General features: G+C 41.2%; 1 protein-coding gene across 2 annotated transcripts in view; it reads left to right on the forward strand.

The window, feature by feature from the left end:
- NUDT15 (nudix hydrolase 15) overlaps nt 1-21,683 on the forward strand; it is a 54,841-nt gene that overhangs the window by 3,122 nt on the left and 30,036 nt on the right. The window contains exons 2-3 of one of the 2 annotated variants that reach the window (XM_057707282.1): nt 15,153-15,248; nt 16,425-16,471. In XM_057707282.1, coding sequence (XP_057563265.1) covers nt 15,183-15,248; nt 16,425-16,471 — 113 coding nt within the window. In that variant the 5' untranslated portion in view covers nt 15,153-15,182. Of the gene's footprint in view, nt 1-3,340; nt 3,415-15,152; nt 15,249-16,424; nt 16,472-21,683 lie in introns of those variants that run through there. The other variant, XM_057707283.1, reaches the window with a different exon arrangement.

The following is a 21,683-nucleotide window of genomic DNA, read 5'->3' on the forward strand; positions in this document are numbered from 1 at the left end:
AATGCCTAGAGCAAAGGCTTAGCTAAATTGCCCTCTTGTTAACTGTAAAACTAATAGAATTACAAAGTGCTATAGAAACAGCTTGCAGTAAATCTGCTTACCCCAAACTTCTGAGGGCGGAGATGAATAATAGCCATCTACTGAACACTTAGTTTTTAGTGCCAGGTTCTTTCATACATTTTCTTTCTTTTTTCTTTTTTTCCCCCTCTCCTCTATTTTGCCATGAGACATTTTCAGAATTCTCTGGTTTTCATCTTGCTCCATTTTATGCATCCAACCTCTGCAAGAGAAAGAAACTAACCAGATATACACAGTCTCTTGAACTAAAGCTTGGGATTGAAGGAAGATCAGTAACACAACATGGGACAGCTGGATGTTTACACAAGATTTCTGTTAGTTCTCTTGAAGTCTCAGAAATGGTAGAAGGAGAAACCTCATCTAGCCCACCCTCGAATGGCAGTGGCAGCAGAGAGAGAAACATACATTTGCACATTAATCCTCACAACAAATCCTGCATTTTACAGAAGGGAAAACTGAGGCTCAGAAACAATAAGTAACTTGGCCAATGTCACAGCTTTTACTTGGCTCCTCCAGCACAATATTTGAACCCAGTTCTGGGTGGCAGGATGAGAATTTGAGACAACAACTGAGATTCATATCCTCTTCTTTTCTTTAATCCTTTACCTTTCATACCATTTAGATAAAAGTATTAATCACTTAAAGAAAAAAACGATAGTGCAGGCCAGCAGAGGACGGGTTTGGAATTGCAACTTCAAGAGCTTTGAATTGCGAGAGACTGAACTTTACGTCAAAGTCCAGTTGGACTCAAGGAAAGTTTATGGCTCAGAAATAGAATTGGAATTACCTTGCCCGTAGAGAAAAATGGACCCGAGAGTAGAAGGGAAGCCAGACACTCTCTGGTGTTTCCTTGAGGAAGGTCCCCTTGCTATATACTTGCCGAGGCCATTGTCTCCAAGACAAAAGGCAATTCCACTCCCGTAGAGACTCAGGAATCTAAAACAAGGAGCATTGGAGGGAGACCCAAAATCCCTTGAGTACAGGGATGGCACAGAGGTGGAAATCTCTGGCAGGCTAGTGCACCCCTGCAGATGGAGCTGAATCATATTCCCAGGATCTGGGAAATTCTGCAAGGGCTTTCAGAACCCTGGAGGGTTATGTCCACAAGCACGGACAGCCAGCCGGCCAGAACAAGAAAGGATAGACCTGTAAGGAGACGTGACCCAGGGCATGGAGGAAGAGGGTATATCAATATATGCCAGCTTAGTTAAGTATCTGCCAAGGACTGGATGTTCCCTGCTGATCTGTCCTGCATGTATCTCCTGGATCTAAAGAGGACAGAGGCAGGGAGATCCTAATTTAACAAAGGTTAAGTTTCTGGCACTTGATGTAGTAAGAGTTAATAATAGAACTCAAATTCAAATGTAGAAAAATATACACATATTTTCATACACGTGAATATACGGAATGAACTTGGAATCACTGCACCACTGGTTCTCAACCTTGGCTGCACCCTAGCATCGCCTGGAGAGCTTTTAACAATACCTTTAATTGGGCCCCACCACCAAAGAGTGTGATTCAGTTGTCTAGGGTGGGTCCTAGAGTGGTATTTTGTAAAAGTTCCCCTAATGTTTCTGATAAGCACCCAAAGATGACACCGGCTTCTGTCTTGCTCTTTCTACAATCCGCTCTGTCTCACTGGAGGGAAGGGGCTCAGTAAGATACGAGGCAGCCACCACGGACGAACATTGGATTTAGAGTCAATAGACCTGGATTTGAGTTCCAGTTCTGCTACCTGCTAGCAGTACAGTCTTAAACAAGTTGTTTACGCTCTCTGAGTTTCAGGTTCTACATTTGTAAAAGTGGGTGTGTTCATTTCCAATAGCTGCTATAACAAACTAGGTGGCTTTAAAACAACAGAAATTTATCCTCTCTCAGTTCTGAAACCATAAGTCCAAGATCATTATCTCTGGGCCACAGTGAAGGTGTCAGCAGGAACGTGTTCCATCTGGAAGTTTAGGGGAAAATCTATTCCTTGACTTTTCCAGCTTCCAGTGGATACTGGCACTCCGTAGCCATAGCCATGTTACTTCAACCTCTGCCTCCTTCTCTTCTATCTATGTCAAACCTCCTTCTGCTTTTTTCTTATAAAGATACATGTACATTCAGGGCCAACTGTAATCCAGAATGATATCCTTATCTCAAAAGCTTAGTTTAATCACATCTGCAAAGTACTTTTTGCCATATAAGTTACAAAGTATGGAAGGTAAATGTAGTTAGGAACAACTAAGATAAGTATGTGAAAGCTCTTTAAATTTTAGACAGATATAAGCTGTAATCATTATTGCCGGTTTTCATGACTCAGCTTTTAAATCCCCCAGTGACGTGTGCTGTGCCCCCAGCAGCCCTGCAGCTTCCCAGCTGCTCTCCCAGAGCATCTCCCTTGAGGTAGAACCAGCACCACCCAAGTCTGTACAGTCCCTTGTGAGAATTAGAAAGGGAAGTGACTCCGTCCTCAACACACTTCACTTCCGCCTGTTGGAAAATTAGCAAAATATATTCTACCATCTCTCACAAACTTGTTGTAAGAGGAAATTGAGCAAATAAGTGACTATATTAAGAATAGCGAGAGCCAGGTTTCTCTCTATCAAAGAAGGAAGTTAAAGTATAGAAAGAATTTTCTCTCAGTTGGAATTAAGTATTAGTATAAACTCATGGTTTCCAATATGTAGATATAGATAAATAAATATAAATATTGTATAGGATTCTCCAGAGAAACAAAATCCAGAGGAAATGAATATATAGAGAGAGAGACTCCTTTTGAGAAATTAGCTCATTCAATTACGGAGGCTGGCAAATCCAAAATCTATAGGGTAGGACTTCCCTGGTCGTCCAGTGGTAAAGAATCTGCCTTCCAATGCAGGGGACACGGGTCTGATCCCTGGTCAGGGAACTAAGATCCCACATGCTGCAGGGCAACTAAACCCGCGGGCCACAACTACTGAGCTTGAGTGGCGCCTCAACTAGAGAGCCTGCGTGCTGCAAACTACAGAGCCTACGCACCCTGGAACCCACGCACCACAGCTACAGAGCCCACTCACCCTGGAGCCTGCGCACCACAACTAGAGAGAAAACCCGCACGCCACAACAAAGAGAAGCCCACACACTGCAATGAAAGATGCCACATGCCTCAAGATCCCGGGTGCCGCAACTAAGACCCGATGCAGCCAAAAATAAATTAATTAATCTATAGGGTGAGTCATCAGGCAGGAAACCCAGGGAAGAGCTGATGTGGTTCAAGTCCAAAGGCCATCAGGCAGGAAACCCAGGGGAGAGCTAATGTTCATTCAAGTCCCAAGTCCATCGGGCTGGAGAATTTCCTCTTTCTTGGGAGAGGTGAGTCTTTTGTTCTAGTCAGGCCTTCAGGTGATTGGGCAAGGCCCGCCCACACTATGGAGGACAATCTGTCTTACTCACAGTCCACTGATTTAAATGTAAATCTCATATAAAAACACCCTCGTAGACACATCTACAATAATGTTTGACCAAATATCTGGGCACCATGGCCCAGTCAAGTTGTCACATGATATTAACCATCACAGATATAAATATGTGCTTGTGCTCTGTCCACTGAGAAGGCCTGGGAGCAGCAACCCCCGAGAGCAATAAGCACATCTGGTGCCCGTATATAACCACCCTTCTCCACGAGAAGGAACTAGAGCTTCTTAGAGAAATCGCTGCTTACAGGATTGGGCAGGGAAAGTACAAGATGAGCCTGGAATATTTTATTAGCCCAGAAAGTTAGGATGTATTCAAAGAATGGTGGAGATGCATCAGAAATAGACAGAAGCCAATTTGAGGAGTCTCCCAGTGGCCACTTATGAGACAATTTGAACAACAAAATAAGTAACAGTGGGGAATACAGAGCAGATGTACTTTTCCTATTCCTCCCACTTAGTACAACTAAAAACTGTAGATATTATATATGAAACCATCAGAGCAAGACTCTGATAGGAGGAGAGGAAAAGCTAGGAACCTCTGGAACCAAGGAACAGCATGGTGGTGAGGTTCCCTGGGGTTTCCCTTCCGCCCTGGATATCCCAAATTGGTGCTAAAGAAGCTAGCAAGCCAGAAATGCCGTGGGGTGCAGACCCCCAGCAAAGCTGGCTCTCTGTAGCTGAAAGACTAGGAAATGTACAGCCTAACAAGACAGAAAATTTTCAGACAACAACATTCTACTCTGGCCAAACATCACAAGTAAAATGGTGGCCCCACTTCCACCAATGCCAACAAAGTCTGAGCGGGGCATTAAGAATTCCATCCTTCCAAGACTGCAGCTAGGTACTCCAGCACCCCACTAAGGGTGGTGTCAAGGAAGGACACTGAGAACTTTATCTCCGCTGACTGACATTGAGCGCCTCTCATCCCTCAGTGTCAGTGGAGACCATATGGGGAACCTGGACTTCCGCCCCAACCCAGAAGTAATGGGGTGCTTCTCCCCTTCCCCACTGGGGTGCTATCAGAAGAGGCCTGATGGAGAGTCAATACTTTCACCATTGTGGACTGGTAACAAAACCAGCTCCACTAGGGTGTCAGTGGAAACCAGGACTCCCATTCCCACCCAGCAATAATAAGGAGCTCCCCACCTTGGGGGTCAGTGAAGGCCAAGAGGAGAACCTGTCTTCTACCTCTACCTGGCAGTATCTAGGCAGCACTCCCCCTTTTCCCTGACAGAGCAGTGTCAAAAAAAAAAAAAAAAGAAAGAAAGAAAGAAAGGCCAGGTAAAACAAGGTTTAAATAAAATCCAAAATCTAATAACATAATATAAAATGTCCAAATTTCAATACAAAATCATTCATCATATGAAGAATCAAAAAAACCTCAAACTGAATGAAAAAAGACAAACAATACATGCCAACACAAAGATGATACAGATGTTAAAAATTACCTGACCAAGGCTTTAAAGCAGCCATGGTAAAAATGCTTCAATGAGCAATTATAGACATGCTTGAAACAGATGAAAAAATTGAAAACCTCAGCAAACTGTTAGAGACAAAAGGAAGAAACAAATGGAGGTTTTAGGAATGAAAAATACAATAACTGAAATAAGAGCGCTCAGTGATGGGCTCAACAGCAGAATGGGAACAGAGAAAAGACTCTGTGAACTGGAAAAACTGGCTGCCCGACTCCATTTTTGTCTGCCTGAACTGTAATTACTCCATAACTTCAATTTGTCATCAGAACATTCAGTACGCTAATCAGTACATCAGTACACTAATCACACGTGTGATATGATGAAAAGGACACCATTGTACAGTGCATCTAGCAGGGGGATAAGAAGGTGGAAGGTAGAACTAGACTACCTGGACCCAAAGCCTGGCTTTATCACTTACCTGCTCTATGACTTTGGGAAAGGTTTCTTCAACTTTTCATGCCTCATTTTCTCTACCTTTAAAACAGATGTACATCAATACCAGCCCTAAAGTCATCATGCAAATGAAATGAGTTAAATTGGGTAAAAGTACTTGAAATAGTGGCTGGAATAAGTGCTCAACAAATGTTAACCATATTGTGAAGGAACGTCAAAAAAAATACAAATAGTTCTGGAATCCAGATCTGTTTCTATTAGGATGGTCTCTGTTGAAAAATGGATTATATTTTAGTTTCTCCCCTGAAATAGGAGAAGACTAGTACCAGGATACTACAAGATTCAACAATGCTATGTTTCTCTGTGTTTAGTTATTAAGCAGAGTTGCCTGTTGTAAATAACTCTACTCCCATTGTCTTGAGCACTCTTTGCCCTTCCCCTAGTCAGTATGAGAGCAATTTAATTTTTGTTTTCATGTAGTAGAGAAACCCAAGGAGCAAGATGACTAGTAAAACCAGAAATGTGAGTTTGTGGTGAAGAGCATACAATAGCAAAAATTCCCAAGCAGGTAAAAAAGGGAATCCAGTCTCCCTCCTTTCCAACCCCTGCCCAACACACACACACACACACACACACACACACACACACACACACACACACACACACACACACACACACGGTGAATGGCGGAAGTCACAGCAAGAAGTGTATCTGTCTTTCCTCCATCCACCACCCTGATATAATGAGGGTGTGGCAGTAGGAAGAGGCTGAAACTAGAACAGTGTGCAGCAATGTGTTGGGAGGAGAATTTCCTTGCGAGCTGAATGTCTTTGTCAAAAACGTACACTTTTGAAACCAGCTTAGCTCACCAGAATGGCTATTTCTCGTGTGGTTCTTTGACTATAGAAAAATAAAATCTTCCAAGGGAGTGCCTGCCATGGTGATCTTTGTCCTCTGTTAAGTTATCTTAGGGCTCCAAAGAGCAAAAGATGATTTTTTAAGATGTAGGGGAGGGGAGGATCTGGCATTGTAAAAGATTTGTCCCATTACCTAGCAGTGTAACCTTGGGGCAGTCAAGTAACCGCTTTATGCTTCAGATTCTTAATGTGTAACACGAGAGAATGGACGAGGTATCCTCTGGGGTCCCTTCCAGTACTAAAGTGCTCCCATTCTGTAAACCCCCCAAAATTATCCCTTATTCCCCCAACAACAAACACAGGACAATTAAAGTTGTTCCCTCAAATCCAAGGCTTTCCAAACTCCTTCTAGCTCTCATTTGTTTCTTTAACAAATTCAGAAAAGCTACACCAAAGTATTACATGAGACAACTGATCATTTTTTTTCCTGACCAGGCTGCCCTGTGATCTGGCAGAGAAAAATATCCCATTCCTGAGAGACATAGTCCAGGGAGAATGGCACACCGAGGTAGAGATAGGTGTTGAATGTAGAAAATGAGTTCTCTTTCCTGTGCAAACTCGACAGCGTCAACTGAAAGTAGAGTGTATTGTCCATCCTCTGGCTGGGACGCTAGTCTCTTGTGACACGCGGAGCCCCTTATAGTTGAGATGTGCTTTGCAAGATTGCCAGCCAGGTTTAGGTATGCGATTCCTGACTATGTACCAGGGCTAAACTAGACACTCATTCATTCATTCATTTATTTATTCAGTACCCATCCAAGCAGAGCAGTGTGGTAGTGAAGAGCACAGGCTACAAAGTCAGACAATCTGGGCTACAATCTCAACTCTACCATTAAAACCCGTATGATGCTGGACAGATTAACTTCTCTGTGCCTCAGTGTCTTCATTGGCAAGCTGAGGATGATTGCTGAGTGCCTATTTCAAAGGATTGTCTTGAGGGTCAAATAAATTCACAAATATTTAGCATTTAGAACAGTGCCTGGCACATAGCTCTCAAAATATATTACTTATTATTGTTGTCATTACCATTATTATTTTTTTTGGCCACACCATGCAGCATGCAGGATCTAAGTTCCCTGACCAGGGATCAAACCCACATCCCCTGCACTGGAAGACAGACTCTTTACCACTGGACCACCAGGGAAGTCCCTGTTGTCATGACTCTTATTTGTAGGTCCTGAGTTTCCAAATAAATAAGCCACTTAGGAATCACATGATTATGCTTAGCATATAGAACATAAGCATGAGGGTTCTACCTTTTTCATTACCCTAGGACGTTTAACAGTCCACTACATGTTTTGGACACTCAGTAAATGTTCACTGAATAAGTCAATGGCTTAATTAATGAAATGAATCTACAGTTAACAGCAGGTTAGCCAGGCACGTGGATAATTTTCAGATTGTTGATTTGAATGTAGTATCAATTTTGAGTTTAAGAATTTTATCTTGAAACTGGTAAAGGAAACTTGTTTTAATTTCTTGTCTTTTTAATTATCTGAGCAAGAATTTTATGAAGCTTAATCTGATGAACAGTAGAACACTTCATCATGGCATTACAAAGCCTTGGGTGAGAGCGTTATAACCAACATCTTTCAAAGTGTTATCCAAGCATTGTGAAAAATTGTTAAGATATGGTTTGCAGCCACCCTAAATATTGCTCAGGAATTGTTCACAGAATTTATGCATCAAATGAAACAGAAGTATCATTTCTGTGACAAATCTATATAAGATAGTATATGCCTGAATTAGTTGTTGCATTTTCTGTGTTACCTTTCTGAGGTTGTATCTAACTTGATAAATGAATTAATTTGTTTCCTAAACAGTTGATGTGGGCAGGCATTTGAAAATAAATCCATTCAGACCTTAAATCTAATTTTAATTATTGTAGATGGACCTGTAGAACTCTAACACATTTGTGTAATTAGTGCACTAAAAGGAAAAAGAAGACAAACAGCTCAATTGAAAAACGGACAAAAGAGGTTTAGTTAATTCTCACTGGAGTGTGGGATATCAAAATTGTACCTAAATCCTATTCTAAATGAGCCTTTAAATTATTTCTTTGTTTAGGAAAGCTTATCTAAAATCACTGCATAAGATAGTTCCAGCTGTTTTAAAATTTGAAATCCATCTCATTAACATGAAGAATGGCTTCCCTTTGGCTACTTACTGGCCATGGTCAAGGGCTGTTGTACTCTTCGGCGCATTGAACCTTAAGTGAAGGATACAGAAATGAAGGGAAAGGCCCCAATGTCTGCTCCATCTTCTATGAATAGTAGCAGTGCCAGCTGGTGTGAACTGTGACACCTTGGCTCTGGTCCTGATAAGGATTAAGAATTCCAAAGGAGGTAAGTTTACAATCATTATAAGAATCTAGGTTAGCTATGCATAGCAGACTAAACCAGCCATTCTCAAACTTTTTGGTCTCAGAATGCTTTTGGACCCTTAAAGTCATTGAGGATCCCAAAGAGTCTTTGTTTATGTGGTTACATTTATCAATGTTTACCATCTTAATTTTAATTTAACTGAGAAAATTTAGATTTATTTACTTTAAAAATAACTATAATGACCTATTGCTGGTTAACATAAACAGTGTACTTTTTTTGTGAAAAATAATTATTATCAAAACAAAAACCTTAGTAAGAAGAGTGGCATTATTTTACATTTTTTGCAAATCTCTTTGTCTATCTAGCTTAATAGAAGACATTAAACAGCAAGATTCTCATATCTTCTTCTGCATTCAGTCTGCTGCAATATGTATTTTGGTTGCAGTGTATGAAGAAAGTATGTACAGATATGTAGTTGGGAAAGAGGCTCTAAAAGTAGTTTACGAGCCTTTTCAGATAATCATGGATATTTGCCTTTGACACTATATCGAAACTCATCGAGTGGTAGTTTCTTAAAGATGTGCTGCAATGTAGAATCTGAAACTATATTAACAAATTTTTCAGCCTGTTATTTTGAAATCCATTTATCTATTGAGAATGTCAAATGAATCTTTATCCATGCCTGACTTTGTACCGGTATGTATTGATCATTTGAAAAAAGTTTTGGTTCACTGAGTTATGTAGCATTTGCAAACATTGACATACTCATTATGAAATATTTTTACAATGACATATGTTAATATCACCACTTATTTCATCAGAAAAGCCTTTAAATACTAAAAAACTGTCCAGCTCAGGGTGTCAGATAAGAAGTTTTCCAAAATTCTAATTTTCACTTGAAAGCTTGAATTGTACTATTTTTAGCAATAAAGTATCAGTTGTTTACCTTGAAGTGACAGGCTGACTTCATTCATTTTTGAGACTATGTCCACCAGTGTTCACTAAATACCCAAATCTGAAAATCCTAGTTTGTCTGTCAGTCCTTTCTTGAAATAAAAATGGTGAGCCACCAAAAAAGCAGCTAATTCAGCTCACAGCTCAATCCTACAATTGCTTTTCCTCAAGACAACCATCATTCTTCCAGTGCAGCAAAAAGCACTTGATGAACACATCCATTTCATCACACAGGATATTAAAAAAGACATATTTGTGGGTTGAGTTTTAACGAAATTAATAATTTTACTGCTTCATCAAGGATGTTCTCAAGTAAAATTGGCGTGTGCTTTTTTTTTTTATAGCAGCATGTGTGTCATGGTGAAGAATTAAATGACTAATGACTATTGTTATGGTTTTGTGCCACAACCTTGATTCTTGCTAAGTTCTAAAAGTTTTAACCACCATAGCTTTTGATCAACAGTGCAGATATCAACACAAGATAAAAACAAACCAAAAAAAAAGTCTTCGTATTATTATGAAAATAGTTTTGGTCTCAGTGGATCCCCTGAAAGGGTCTCATAACTCCCAAGCATCTGTGGATCAAATTTGAAAGCTGCTAGATTTAATGCCTGCAGAAGGAAATAAACTAGTCAAGCCATAAATGACGACTAAAAAAATAAGAATTTGTGTTTATGTAGCAACTTACAACATAATTTCTCATGCCTTACCTCATTTGACCCTCACAAGGCCCTCTTGAGGTGTTAAGTGAAGCTGGTATTGGTTTTCACACACATAAGGAAACATCCTTTGAGTTAATAGAAATGACAACTCATCATCTTAGCTAGTAAGTGAGGGAGTTAGCACCCAAATCTAGACTTTCTGACTCCAAGTACAGAATTTTTCCCACAATACCACATTTCCTCTCCGCTCTAGCCTAGAACAGAGATCTGCTTTTCTTTTTCCTCCTTAATACGTCTGTAGCCTGTCTGCTGTTGATCCACATCCCCAATTCCCACCTCTTGCTGAGTTTAACAGGAAACTTCACATGTTAGGCAGGATAAGGAACTGCGGAAACTGGCCCATGAATAGGCTTGAAGTTTCGGAGATTTTCTCCAAAGAGAATGAAGTATTGATACATCACAGAAATTGCCGCCATGAAGACAGTAAATGGTAAACAGAGGACATCTCAGCAGATCACTCAGTGCTCTTTCTTTGACCATGACAATGCTCTAGAACCTGACAGAGCAACTGCTTGTAAGCAACTTGTATCCCTAGATGACCCCGGATGTCAGAGGTACCCCACCAGCCTAGACGTTTCACATTGGGACCTGTATGAAAAAGAAACAAACTTTTTACTGTTTAAACCACTTCACTGTCAAATAGTTTTACCCTGATGAATACACTCTCATTTCTTCGAGATTTTAGTTCTTGGTTCACTGTTGCACTCCCCACTATACATCCAGTAATAATTCTTCAGGATTTTAGTACCCACAGCGGTGATCCTCCCAAGCCCTCTACATTTCTTTGAAACCGCGTTTATCACAATCACCTCTTACCTCCACATCGCTAAACCAAAGGCTCACGTCTCAGTACTCTTTACCGAATTATCAGCAGTATTTGATCAATCCCTTTGAAGCACTCTCTACTCTAGGTCTCTGGAATATTGCATTCCTCTGGTTTCCCTCCCCTTTCTCTGGCATCTCTTTAGTTTCCTTTGCTGATTTCTCCATATCTCCCCAACCAAAATTCAGGTTTTGTACCATTCCCTTTTTCTAAAGGCACTCATGCCCTTGGTGATCTCATTCGGCCTCTTAGTTTTAAACACAATCGATATGATCGATATGATCGTGATGGCCACATCTCTCTCTCCAACCCAGCTCTTTCCTGCCCCAGAATCTAAACTGGTCGGCACCCATTCAGCATCTCCACTCCTGTATACAATAGACATTTCACACTTACCGCATCCAGAACTTAACTCCTGAGTCTCCTTCCCAAGCATGCTCCTCCGGAAACTTAATATCAACTATACTTTTCCAGTTGCTCACATCCCACAACTTCTTGCATATCCAGTCCATCAGCAAATTCTGTTGACTCCACCTTCAAAATATATCTAGAATCCGACTACTTCTCAAGCCTTCCATTAATACCACTGCTGTCCAAGCCACCATTAACTCTCACTTGCATTGTTGTAGCAGCCTCCTAACTGGTATCCCAGCTACACCCTTGCTCCCAGCAGCCAAAATGGTCCTTTAAATCGTTAGTTAGATTGTGCCACTTCTCTGCATCTTAGGGTAAAAGCCAACGTTCTTCAAAATGGCCTGCAAAGCCATGAGTCTAGACCTGATAATCTGTATCTCCTGTTACTGTCTCTTGTTTTTTCCACTCCAAGCACACTGGCCTCCATGCTCTTCCTGGAGCACATCAGGCATGTTTCTGCCTTGAGCTTTTGACAATTGTCATTCCTTCTGCCTAGAATGCCCTTCACCCAGAAGCTGCCTGACTCACTCTCTTACCTTAAAGTGAAATGTAAAAAGACAGGAGAAGAGGAGTGGAAAGGTGACACTGCGGTCAGGACTAGCACTGAAAGTATATTGGCAATAATCGTGCATATTAACAACAGGCTACAAACCAGTCCTTAAGCCTCTCTGTAGGGAACTAGTTAGTTATGTAATTTGATTGCAGATATATAACAGGTCATTGCTCAGGGCCTTTATTTCTGATGTTAAGATTGGGCAAGAGGGACTTTCCTAGGTGGCACAGTGGTTAAGCATCCGCCTGCCAATGCAGGGGACATGGGTTCTTTCTCTCGTCCGGGAAGATCCCACGTGCCGCAGAGCAACTAAGCCCGTGCACCACAACTACTGAGCCTGCTCTCTAGAGCCCGCGAGCCACAGCTATTGAGCCTATGTGCCACTACTGAAGCCCGGGCACAGCAATGAAGACCCAACGCAGCCAATAAACCAACGAACAAACAAACAAATAAGTAAAATACACTAGGAAAAAAAATCGGGCAAGAATTTCTTCCAGGGATCATTATAAGGTCACCGTGGGACACGGAAAACATATATTTTTCAGTTTTATTGAGAAATAATTAACATACATCACTGATAAGTTTAAATGTACAGCGTGATGGTTTGATTTATACGTGGGTGAGTCAAAAATTATCCACACTCCAGTTATATTAAAACTTCTATAAACTCTACAGCCAGAGTGTGGGTAATTTTTGACTCATCCTCATATATATCATGAAATGATTACCACAGTAGGTCTAGCTAACATCCATTATCTCATATAGATACACTAAAAAGAAAAAGAAATTCTCCTTGTGATGAGAATTCTTAAGACCTGCTCTCTTAATGACTTTCCTATATCTCATATAGCAGTGTTAACTATAGTCATCATATTATATATCACATCCCTAGTACTTATTTATCTTTAACTGGAAGTTTGTGCAACTACCTTCCTCCAGTTCCCCCTACCTCTACTCCACCCCACTCCTCGCCTCTGATAATCACAAATCTGATTGATCTCTTTTGCTATGAGTTTGATGGGGGGGTTTTGGTTGTTGTTTGTTTTTAAAAATCATTTTTGACAATATCCTGAGTAAACATAGTATTGATACTCCCATAGAGCTGTTTCTTATAACATTCAATTCAAAGGTCAATTGAGCTTAAAAAACAGAAACAAAACAGAACAAAAATAAACAGAGGTTGGGGAGGTGGGGAGGATAATACATCGATAATCCAAAAACCCAAGCCAGGGCAGGGATATATTTTGGAGTCTGGATTAAGAGGTGAACTGAATGTAGGTCTTTTAATCTCTTCACCTGGAACATCATTTATCTCTCATTTGAGGTTTTAATAAATGTTGAAAGATGGCAAGCTGAAGATTTAACTGTCTGATCTGGAGAGAAGTTATTCTAATGTTGCCAGTTAAAGATCAACTAGACTTGGGAATTCTCTGGCAGTCCAGTGGTTAGGGCTTCGTGCTATTTCCACTGCCAAAGGTGTGGGTTCAATCCCTGGTTGGGGAACTAAGTTCCCTTAAGCCCTGTGCCCGCCCCCCCCCAAAAAAAACCCCAAAACAACAAACAAACAACAACAACAAAAAACCAAGCCCTTAAAGACCAAAGTCAATTAAAAACAAACAAAAGAGAAGATCAACTAGACTTGTAGATCTTAAGCAGACCCTGTGCCTAAAGAGGCCATCTCATTCCAGTTCTGGAGATGCCTAGCTTTTCCTCAGAACACTGTTTCAGTCTGTTCTATAGAACAGAGGAACAAGAACATCATGTCTTAGATAGACAAATTAAGCTGGGATTAAAATTCCACAAAGACTGTTAGTGTTTTTGAGTGTATAGGGCAGTAACAGAAAGTACATCATCTTAGATAGGTCCCTGGTCTGACCCCTCCTCCTTCACCCCTTTGGTATTGCCCCAAAGTTGCAAAGAAACAAGTGAAAGAAGAACCCAGTGTCCCCAGATTCTCCCAGTCACCCTTCAGTCCATCCTCCATTGTGTGACTACACACTCTGAAGACTCCCTGAACTGCCTGCAGTTAAAGATATATTGTAATTAAATGTCGTGGCACTGGGCCAGTTCCCATCACTCACTGGGCAGTTCCACCTAGCTGGCTTTTAGGACTCTATACAATGGGCAACTCTTCTTGGAACCCTTTCCCAACTGCCTCTACCTGTCCATTCTCACTCCCCTTTCAGGCTGAGACTGAAATTTCTGTGCGGTGTATGCCTTTTCTCAGCACATATCGCATTATATTGAAATCGCTGAGGTGTTTGATCTCTTTTTCTCACTGGACTTGAGCTCTTTGAGGCAAGGGCTATCCTCTTATCTTTGGTGCTTAATTCAGTGCCTGGCAGCTGGTCAAAAATTAAGTGTTGAGGGACTTCCCTGGTGGTGCAGTGGTTAAGAATCCACCTGCTGGTGCAGGGGACATGGGTTCAACTCCTGGTCGGGGAAGATCCCACATGCCTCGGAGCAAGTAAGCCCGTGCACCACAACTACTGACCCTGAGCTCTAGAGCCCACATGCCACAACTACTGAGCCCATGTGCTGCAACTACTGAAGCCCACAGGCCTAGAGCCCATGCTCCGCAACAAGAGAAGCCACCACAATGAGAAGTCCTTGCACTGCAACAAAGAGTAGCCCCTGCTCACCACAACTAGAGAAAGCCCACAGGCAGCAATGAAGACCCAATGCAGACAGAAAAAAAAAAAAGAATCTGACTTCCAATGCAGGGGACGCGGGTTCAATCTCTGGTCAGGGTAGTAAGATCTCACATGCAGTGGGGCAACTAAGCCTACACAACACAACTACTGAGCCTGCATGCCACAACTAAAGAGCCCGCCTGATGCAACTACTGAGCCTGTGTGCTCTGGAGCCCAGGCACCACAACTAGAGAAAAGCCTGCACGCTGCAGCAAAAGATCACACATGCCGCAATTAAGACTTGACACAGAAATAAATAATTAAATAAATAAATAAATAAGTAAATATTAAAAAAAATTTGAATGTTGAATGACTAAAGGAATTCAACACAAAATACCTATTGACTGAATATCTACTCTATTCTAGAAGCTGTGGATCTGGGCACCTGGGGAAACAATGGCAAGCGAAAAATCAACACAGCATCGCCTCTCCCATGGCTTATACTCTACTGGAGGAGCAGGCGTGAGCTAAATACCCATAGTAATGAAGAAATAACTGAAACTAAAATGTGTTTTTCGAAGATGAGGAGCACAGTTTAATAAGAGCAGTTAAAAAGGACCATGATCTAGACTATTATATCTCTTTTACTTTCTGTTCGTATTTGTTTGTTTGGTTTTAGATGGAAAAGATCTGAGCATATTTAGACTGGATGGGAACAACTTAGGTGAGTGAAAGAGGTTAGGTAATATATAGGAGAGAAAAGGATTAAATAACAGAGCACACTTCTGGGGAGAATAAGGAGGCTCCTACACTCCTCGTGGAGGGACTGGCCTCTTCTGAAGCCACAAGAGGGAACATTGAGAGAGTAGATACAGAAGTAGGGGGTTGGCAGGTTTTGTACCAGAAAATTGAATGAGGTCCTGTCCAAAGGCTTGGATTTTCTCTGAGGGAGAGGAGTCAAAGTTGTCTACTGGAAATAAGGCAGAAGGTGAGAGAGTCAGAGATCTGAAGAGATTGGAGAGGGTTTGAAGCCTTCATCATGGACTGTGGGAAAGCAAGTCAGCTGAGAAATGCAGCAGGATGGTTGGGCTGTGTTAAGAAAAACCCACTGAGGCAGGTGATGGTGACTATATACTGACAACAATTTGCCTATTGTGTAATTTTCTCCAGCAGAATTAGAGGTTCTGGGCAACCACTGAGAAAGCATACAGTTGGTTTCATTCAGAGTTGAGGTTTTGCCACATTGAGGTGAGGAAGTAACTCAAGGAAGTTTAGTATAATTGGTAAGAATGTTATGGAATTAAAGGACCATGGAATCCAAAAGGAGAAGCCTGATGGATTGGAGAAAGGGGAGGCGTGTCAGTGGACCCGAGTTGCCAAGGAGATGGAAGAACAGCTACAGTGAGGGTGGTTGAACAGGAGGCTGGAAGGAAGAACAGGAGCATAGCTGGAGGACGGTGGGGGGGGGTGGGGAGCCACCCCGAACACATCCTCAAAACACAGAACCTCTTCAACAATACTTAGATATTAAGGGATGATGAAAAGTTATTAGAGCTAGGCAGTAAGAGCCAAGACGCAGCAATACTGTGGTAAAAGGGTGGTGCCTGTATAGCATCACTTTTGCTCCTCTGTCAACCATTAGCATAAGCCCCAGACCTCAGCCCACACCCTACCCACTCCCAGATTTTGTCTTCCCAGTGTTGGATCCTGATCAGGCTGGTGAGAAGGGAAGGACACAATTACAGGTCAGTACACATTTTTTTTTCTTTCTTTTTTTTACAATTTGGTATCCCAATCTCCCAATTCATTCCCCCCCAACCCTCCCTGCTTTCCCCACTTGCTGTCCATGTGTTTGTTCTCTACACCTGTGTCTCTATTTCTGCCTTGCATTTCCTCTTTCACAGTTGTTAGCATTTGCCTTATGAATTGAGGTGCTCCTATATTGGGTGCATATATATTTATAATTGTTATCTCCTCTTCTTGGATGGATCCCTTAATCTTTATGTAATATCTTTTCTTGTCTCTTGTAACATTTTTTATTTTAAAGTCTATTTTATCTGATATGACTGTTGCTACTCCAGCTTTCTTTTGATTTTCATTTGCATGGAATATCTTTTTCCATCCCCTCACTTTCAGTCTGTATGTGTGCCTAGGTCTGAAGTGGGTCTCTTCGAGACAGCATATATGTGGGTCTTGTTTTTGTATCCATTCAGCCAGTCTGTGTCTTTTGGTTGGTGCATTTAGTCCATTTACATTCAAGGTAATTATCGATATGTATGTTCCTATTACCATTTTCTTAATTGTTTTGTTTTTGTTTTTGTAGGTCCTTCTCTTCTCTCATGTTTCCCGCTTAGAGAATTTCCTTTAGCATTTGTTGTAGGGCTGGTTTGGTGGTGCTGAATTCTCTTAGCTGTTGCTTGTCTGTAAAGCTTTTGATTTCTCCCTCAAATCTGAATGAGATCCTTGCTGGGTAGAGTATTCTTGGCTGTAGGTTCTTCCCTGTCATCACTTGAAATATATCATGCCACTCCCTTCTGGCTTGCAGAATTTCTGCTGAGAAATCAGCTGTTAACCTTATGGGAGTTCCCTTGTATGTTATTTGTCGTCTTTCCCTTGTTGCTTTTAATAACATTTCTCTGTCTTTCATTTTTGTCAATTTGACTACTATATGTCTTGGCGTGTTTCTCCTTGGGTTTATCCTGCCTGGGACTCTCTGCGCTTCCTGGACTTGGGTAGCTATTTCCTTTCCCACGTTAGGGAAGTTTTCAACTATAATCTTTTCCAATATTTTCTCGGGTCCTTTCACTCTCTCGTCTCCTTCTGGGACCCCTATAATGTGAATGTTGGTGCATTTAACATTGTCCCAGAGGTCTCTTAAGCTGTCTTCAGTTCTTTTCATTCTTTTTTCTTTATTCTTTTCCACATCAGTGATTATCACCATTCTGTCTTCCAGGTCACTTATTCACCCTTCTGCCTCCGTTAATCTGCTATTGGTTCCTTCTAGTGTATCATTTCAGTTATTGTGTTGCATATCTCTGTTTGTTTGCTCTTTAATTCTTCTAGGTCTTTGGTAAACTTTTCGATCTTTGCATCCAGTCTTTTTTCAAAGTCCTGGATCATCTTCACTATCATTATTCTGAATTCTTCTTCTGTAAGGGTACCTATCTCCTCTTCATTTTGTTGTTTTTCTGGGGCTTTATCCTGTCCCTTCATCTGGTACAAAGTCCTCTGCTTTTTCATTTTCTCTATCTTTCTGTGGCTGTGGTTTTCAGTTCTGCAAGACGAAATACCGCTGATACTGCTTGATACTGCTGTCTGCCCTCTTGTGGAGGAAGCTATCTAGGAGCCTCCTGTGTGCTTCCTCATGGGAGGGACTGATCAGTACACATTTATCAATGCTTAAATTCATTATTTTGGACAGTTTCAAACGATGACAAGATTTGGGGTGTGGCTGTGGGAGTGGGTGGCAGAAGTGGAGAAAAGGTCATTGGAAATGAGGAAGTCAGAGTCTTGGAATGTCATCCATGGAGGATGATGGTACATGTGGTAGAGAAGGCTGTGACTTATGCATCAAAGTCTTCATTGAATGATAGAGTATGACCTCAAGGTGGACATATGACAGGGACTTGAAGACAGTTGGGACAGCTGGTCAAAAGTCATGACTCTTAGTAAAGGAGAAATTTTTACAGGAGAGTGAGGAAGTAATGGTCTGAAAGAAGTAGTGGAAAGAAGGCAGACACAAAACCTAATTCTTTTTCCTGAGGAGAGTGCGTATACGGGCATACACAGTCAACATTTAATCTGGAGAAAGGACACATTAGAAGAATCATTCCCTAAACTCTGCCCCAATGGGCTGTTTCAGCCCAAAAGGCATGCCTTTCAGATTTGCCAAATGCACCTTCCAGGCTAGCTGTGACCTTGGCTGGCAAAGTGCTGACCTAAGGAAGAGTCAGATTTCAGTTCAGACAAGGAGATGGAAGGGACAGCAGAGAAAGGCTGATTAGGGTTTAGCCAGGGGTGCAGTAGAGTAAATAGTCATTCAGTCATTTAAGAGAAAACTGAGATTAGCTTCTCTCTAAGGTTTTATCTCTTGATTGAAAGCCGGATAGACAAGCTGCAGCTTTTTAACCATTGTCACCCCAGGGCCCAGCACTATCTCTAGCAGAGCAAGTTCCTGAAATACGTTAGTCAAAAGTAGGAATGAACTTCCTATTACTAGAGTTGTAGTCTGGAAGGGAAATGGGTGAGCAGAACAGTGATACACACTTTAAACTTCCATTGGTAGAAATAAGGTGTGGATATAGAGCACAAAGGAGATTGAAAGTCTATGCCCTCTAGAGGAGCTTTGCAAAGTGCCTTTGTCCCCTGACTTCCAAAGTCCTTGCTCCAGAAATGGATGGTACCCCGGGATGCCTCCTCCCAAGAAGAGTCCTCAAGTAGTACAGTAGAGGCTGAGCAGTAGCTAAAATTGGGGAGAGAGAGAGGGAGAGAGAAAAAAAGAGTTGTCTCTATTAGAAGAGGGTGTAACTAGTATTCACCGAAATTCAAAGATGGAAATTCAAGCCTGTATTGATTTTATTCTATGTTATATATGAAGGAAGAAGGAGCAGTAGATAAATAAGATGCTTATTAATTTTCCAGTAGTGTCTTAGGAGAGGGACCGGAGAGATACAGCATAAATGTTAACAGTAGTTGTCTCTGGCTGGTAGACTTGTTTTTCCTCTTTGTACATTTCTTCATGTCTGCATTTTCTATATTGAATATATTTGACTTTGATTTTTTTTAGAAAAAAACTGTAGAAAAGCATTATGCCTCTTCTGAATTTCTCACAAGCCCAGAATATCTATTTTTAGGGCAAAATTGGTTGCGAACTAAAGGGATTATAGGACTTCAAAAGAAATTATCTCTAGTAATTTCAGCAATGGTGCGGTAATTGTGAAGAACCAATACATAGCAAATTTAATAAAATGAGAGTTGCTAGGAAAGCAAACAACATGCAAAACACCAGCTGTGTGACTTGATATTGATATTGATCTACAGTATACAAGAAGGAAAATTCAAGGCTACAAGAAAGCTTGCTACTTATAATGGGAGAAAGACACACGTTTTAGGAAATCTGCATGACAAGCTACCCAAGGGAAAAATAGCTAAATAACTATTATTATAAATAGTCTGAGTGATACTAGTTTGAAACTAGATGAGAAATTTTGAAATTAAACAGAATTTGTCCTTACTTGAAGTACCTATAAGGATACATCCTTCATTCCAACACAACTAAGAACTAGAAGTATGCATTTGACTTAGCTAGATCATGCTGCAGTAACAAACAGCCCCCCAAATCTCAATGGCTTGCAACAAGATTGCTTCTCATTCATATTACATGCAAGGGGCTGCAGGTCAGATGTGGCTCTGTTCCATTTTTCTTCTCATTTTGGGATCTGGGCTGAAGGAATGGTCTTTATCTGGACCTGATATTCTCATGGCAGAGGAAAATATTAAGTGAGTTACTGGGAAACAGCAGTGGCTCTTAACATTTCTAAGAAATAGCATATTGTAATCTCCTTTTTGTGTGTTTTTGGGGTTTGTGGTGTTTTGTTGTTATGCTGTTGTTTTGTTGTTGTTGTTGTTGTTGTTGTTAAAGAGACATGGCTAGGCTTGGTGATAAGGCAGGGACTTATACTCCTCCCAAGGGATATGCTCCTTCCAGGTCACATGGCAGTAGGCAGAAATGTACAATCATTCTACAGAGAAGCGATCAGTGAATATTTGGGAATAATAATACAATCTCTCACAAAATATATTCACTTGCTGAACAATTACTATGATGGTGAGAACTGGAAAAATGCAATGAAGGTGAAAAACATCATTTGTATCCTTAGGAGTTCAGTGCATAGCTATGTAGAGTGCTTGCTGTGGGGCATATACTACACTAGATCCTCTATTTACCATGTCCCATTTAAGCCTTTCAATAACCCTTTCAGGTGTTATAGGTACTCATTATTCTCATTTTATTTAAGAGAAAACTGGGGTTGGCTAACTCTTCCAAGTTCTCTCTGGTAGATTGTAAAAATGGCCACAATCTTCTCCCTGCATCCACATCTCGCAATGTCACTCGGCAGATCTTCACATTAAGGAATGGAGACTATTTCTCCACTCTTAAATCAGGTTGACTGGCTACGTGGCTTGCTGTGGCCAATGAGACATTAATACATGGGACAAGCTTGAAAAGTGCTTGCACACTGGGGCTTGTCCTTTTGCTGCTCTTGAATCCGCACCATGAGAATAAGTCCAGGCTACCTTTCCGGATGAGCAACGTGTGGTTCATTGCTCCTCTTGTCTCAACTAACAGCCTGATAATCTAATCACCAGACAAGTGAGCAAGGCCATCCTAAATCACCTAGCCACTAGACAAACCACCCCTGACAACAGATGCATGAGAGAGCCCAGTAGAGACCCGCTGAGATGGCTGTCCAATGAGCCTAAGAATCATTAGCTAAATCAATAGTTGTTTCAAGTCACCAAGTTTTGGGTGATTTGTTATGAAGCAAAAGCTAACTAAACTGTCCTAAAAGAAGGACAGGAAAGGAGTTTGGATACAAGCCTGTCGGTCTCCAAAGCCCTTGTTCTTTCTACTAAGCTATACTTCTCTAGGGCAGAAGAGGGACTTTGAAAAGTCATGCATGCCATTCATTCACGCAACATGCTTGTAACGAATATTGCTGAGTGACCAGCCTCACATGTCAGGCACTTAACTATGTATACCTTCACTGTATTGAACAAGAAGTAAATAGCCTCTGTCATTAAGAGCTTACAGAATCATGGCTAGAAGGAAAGGGACAACAAATCATACACAAAGAATTTATTATTTTTAATTGCAATAAGAGGTATAAAGAACATCAACATAATTATGTATCAATAGTAGAAATTTGTAGGATGAGAGAAGAAGACGGGGGTGGG

The sequence above is a fragment of the Hippopotamus amphibius genome, chromosome 14 (genome assembly GCF_030028045.1).
Source record: "Hippopotamus amphibius kiboko isolate mHipAmp2 chromosome 14, mHipAmp2.hap2, whole genome shotgun sequence".
Classification (NCBI taxonomy): Eukaryota; Metazoa; Chordata; class Mammalia; order Artiodactyla; family Hippopotamidae; genus Hippopotamus; species Hippopotamus amphibius.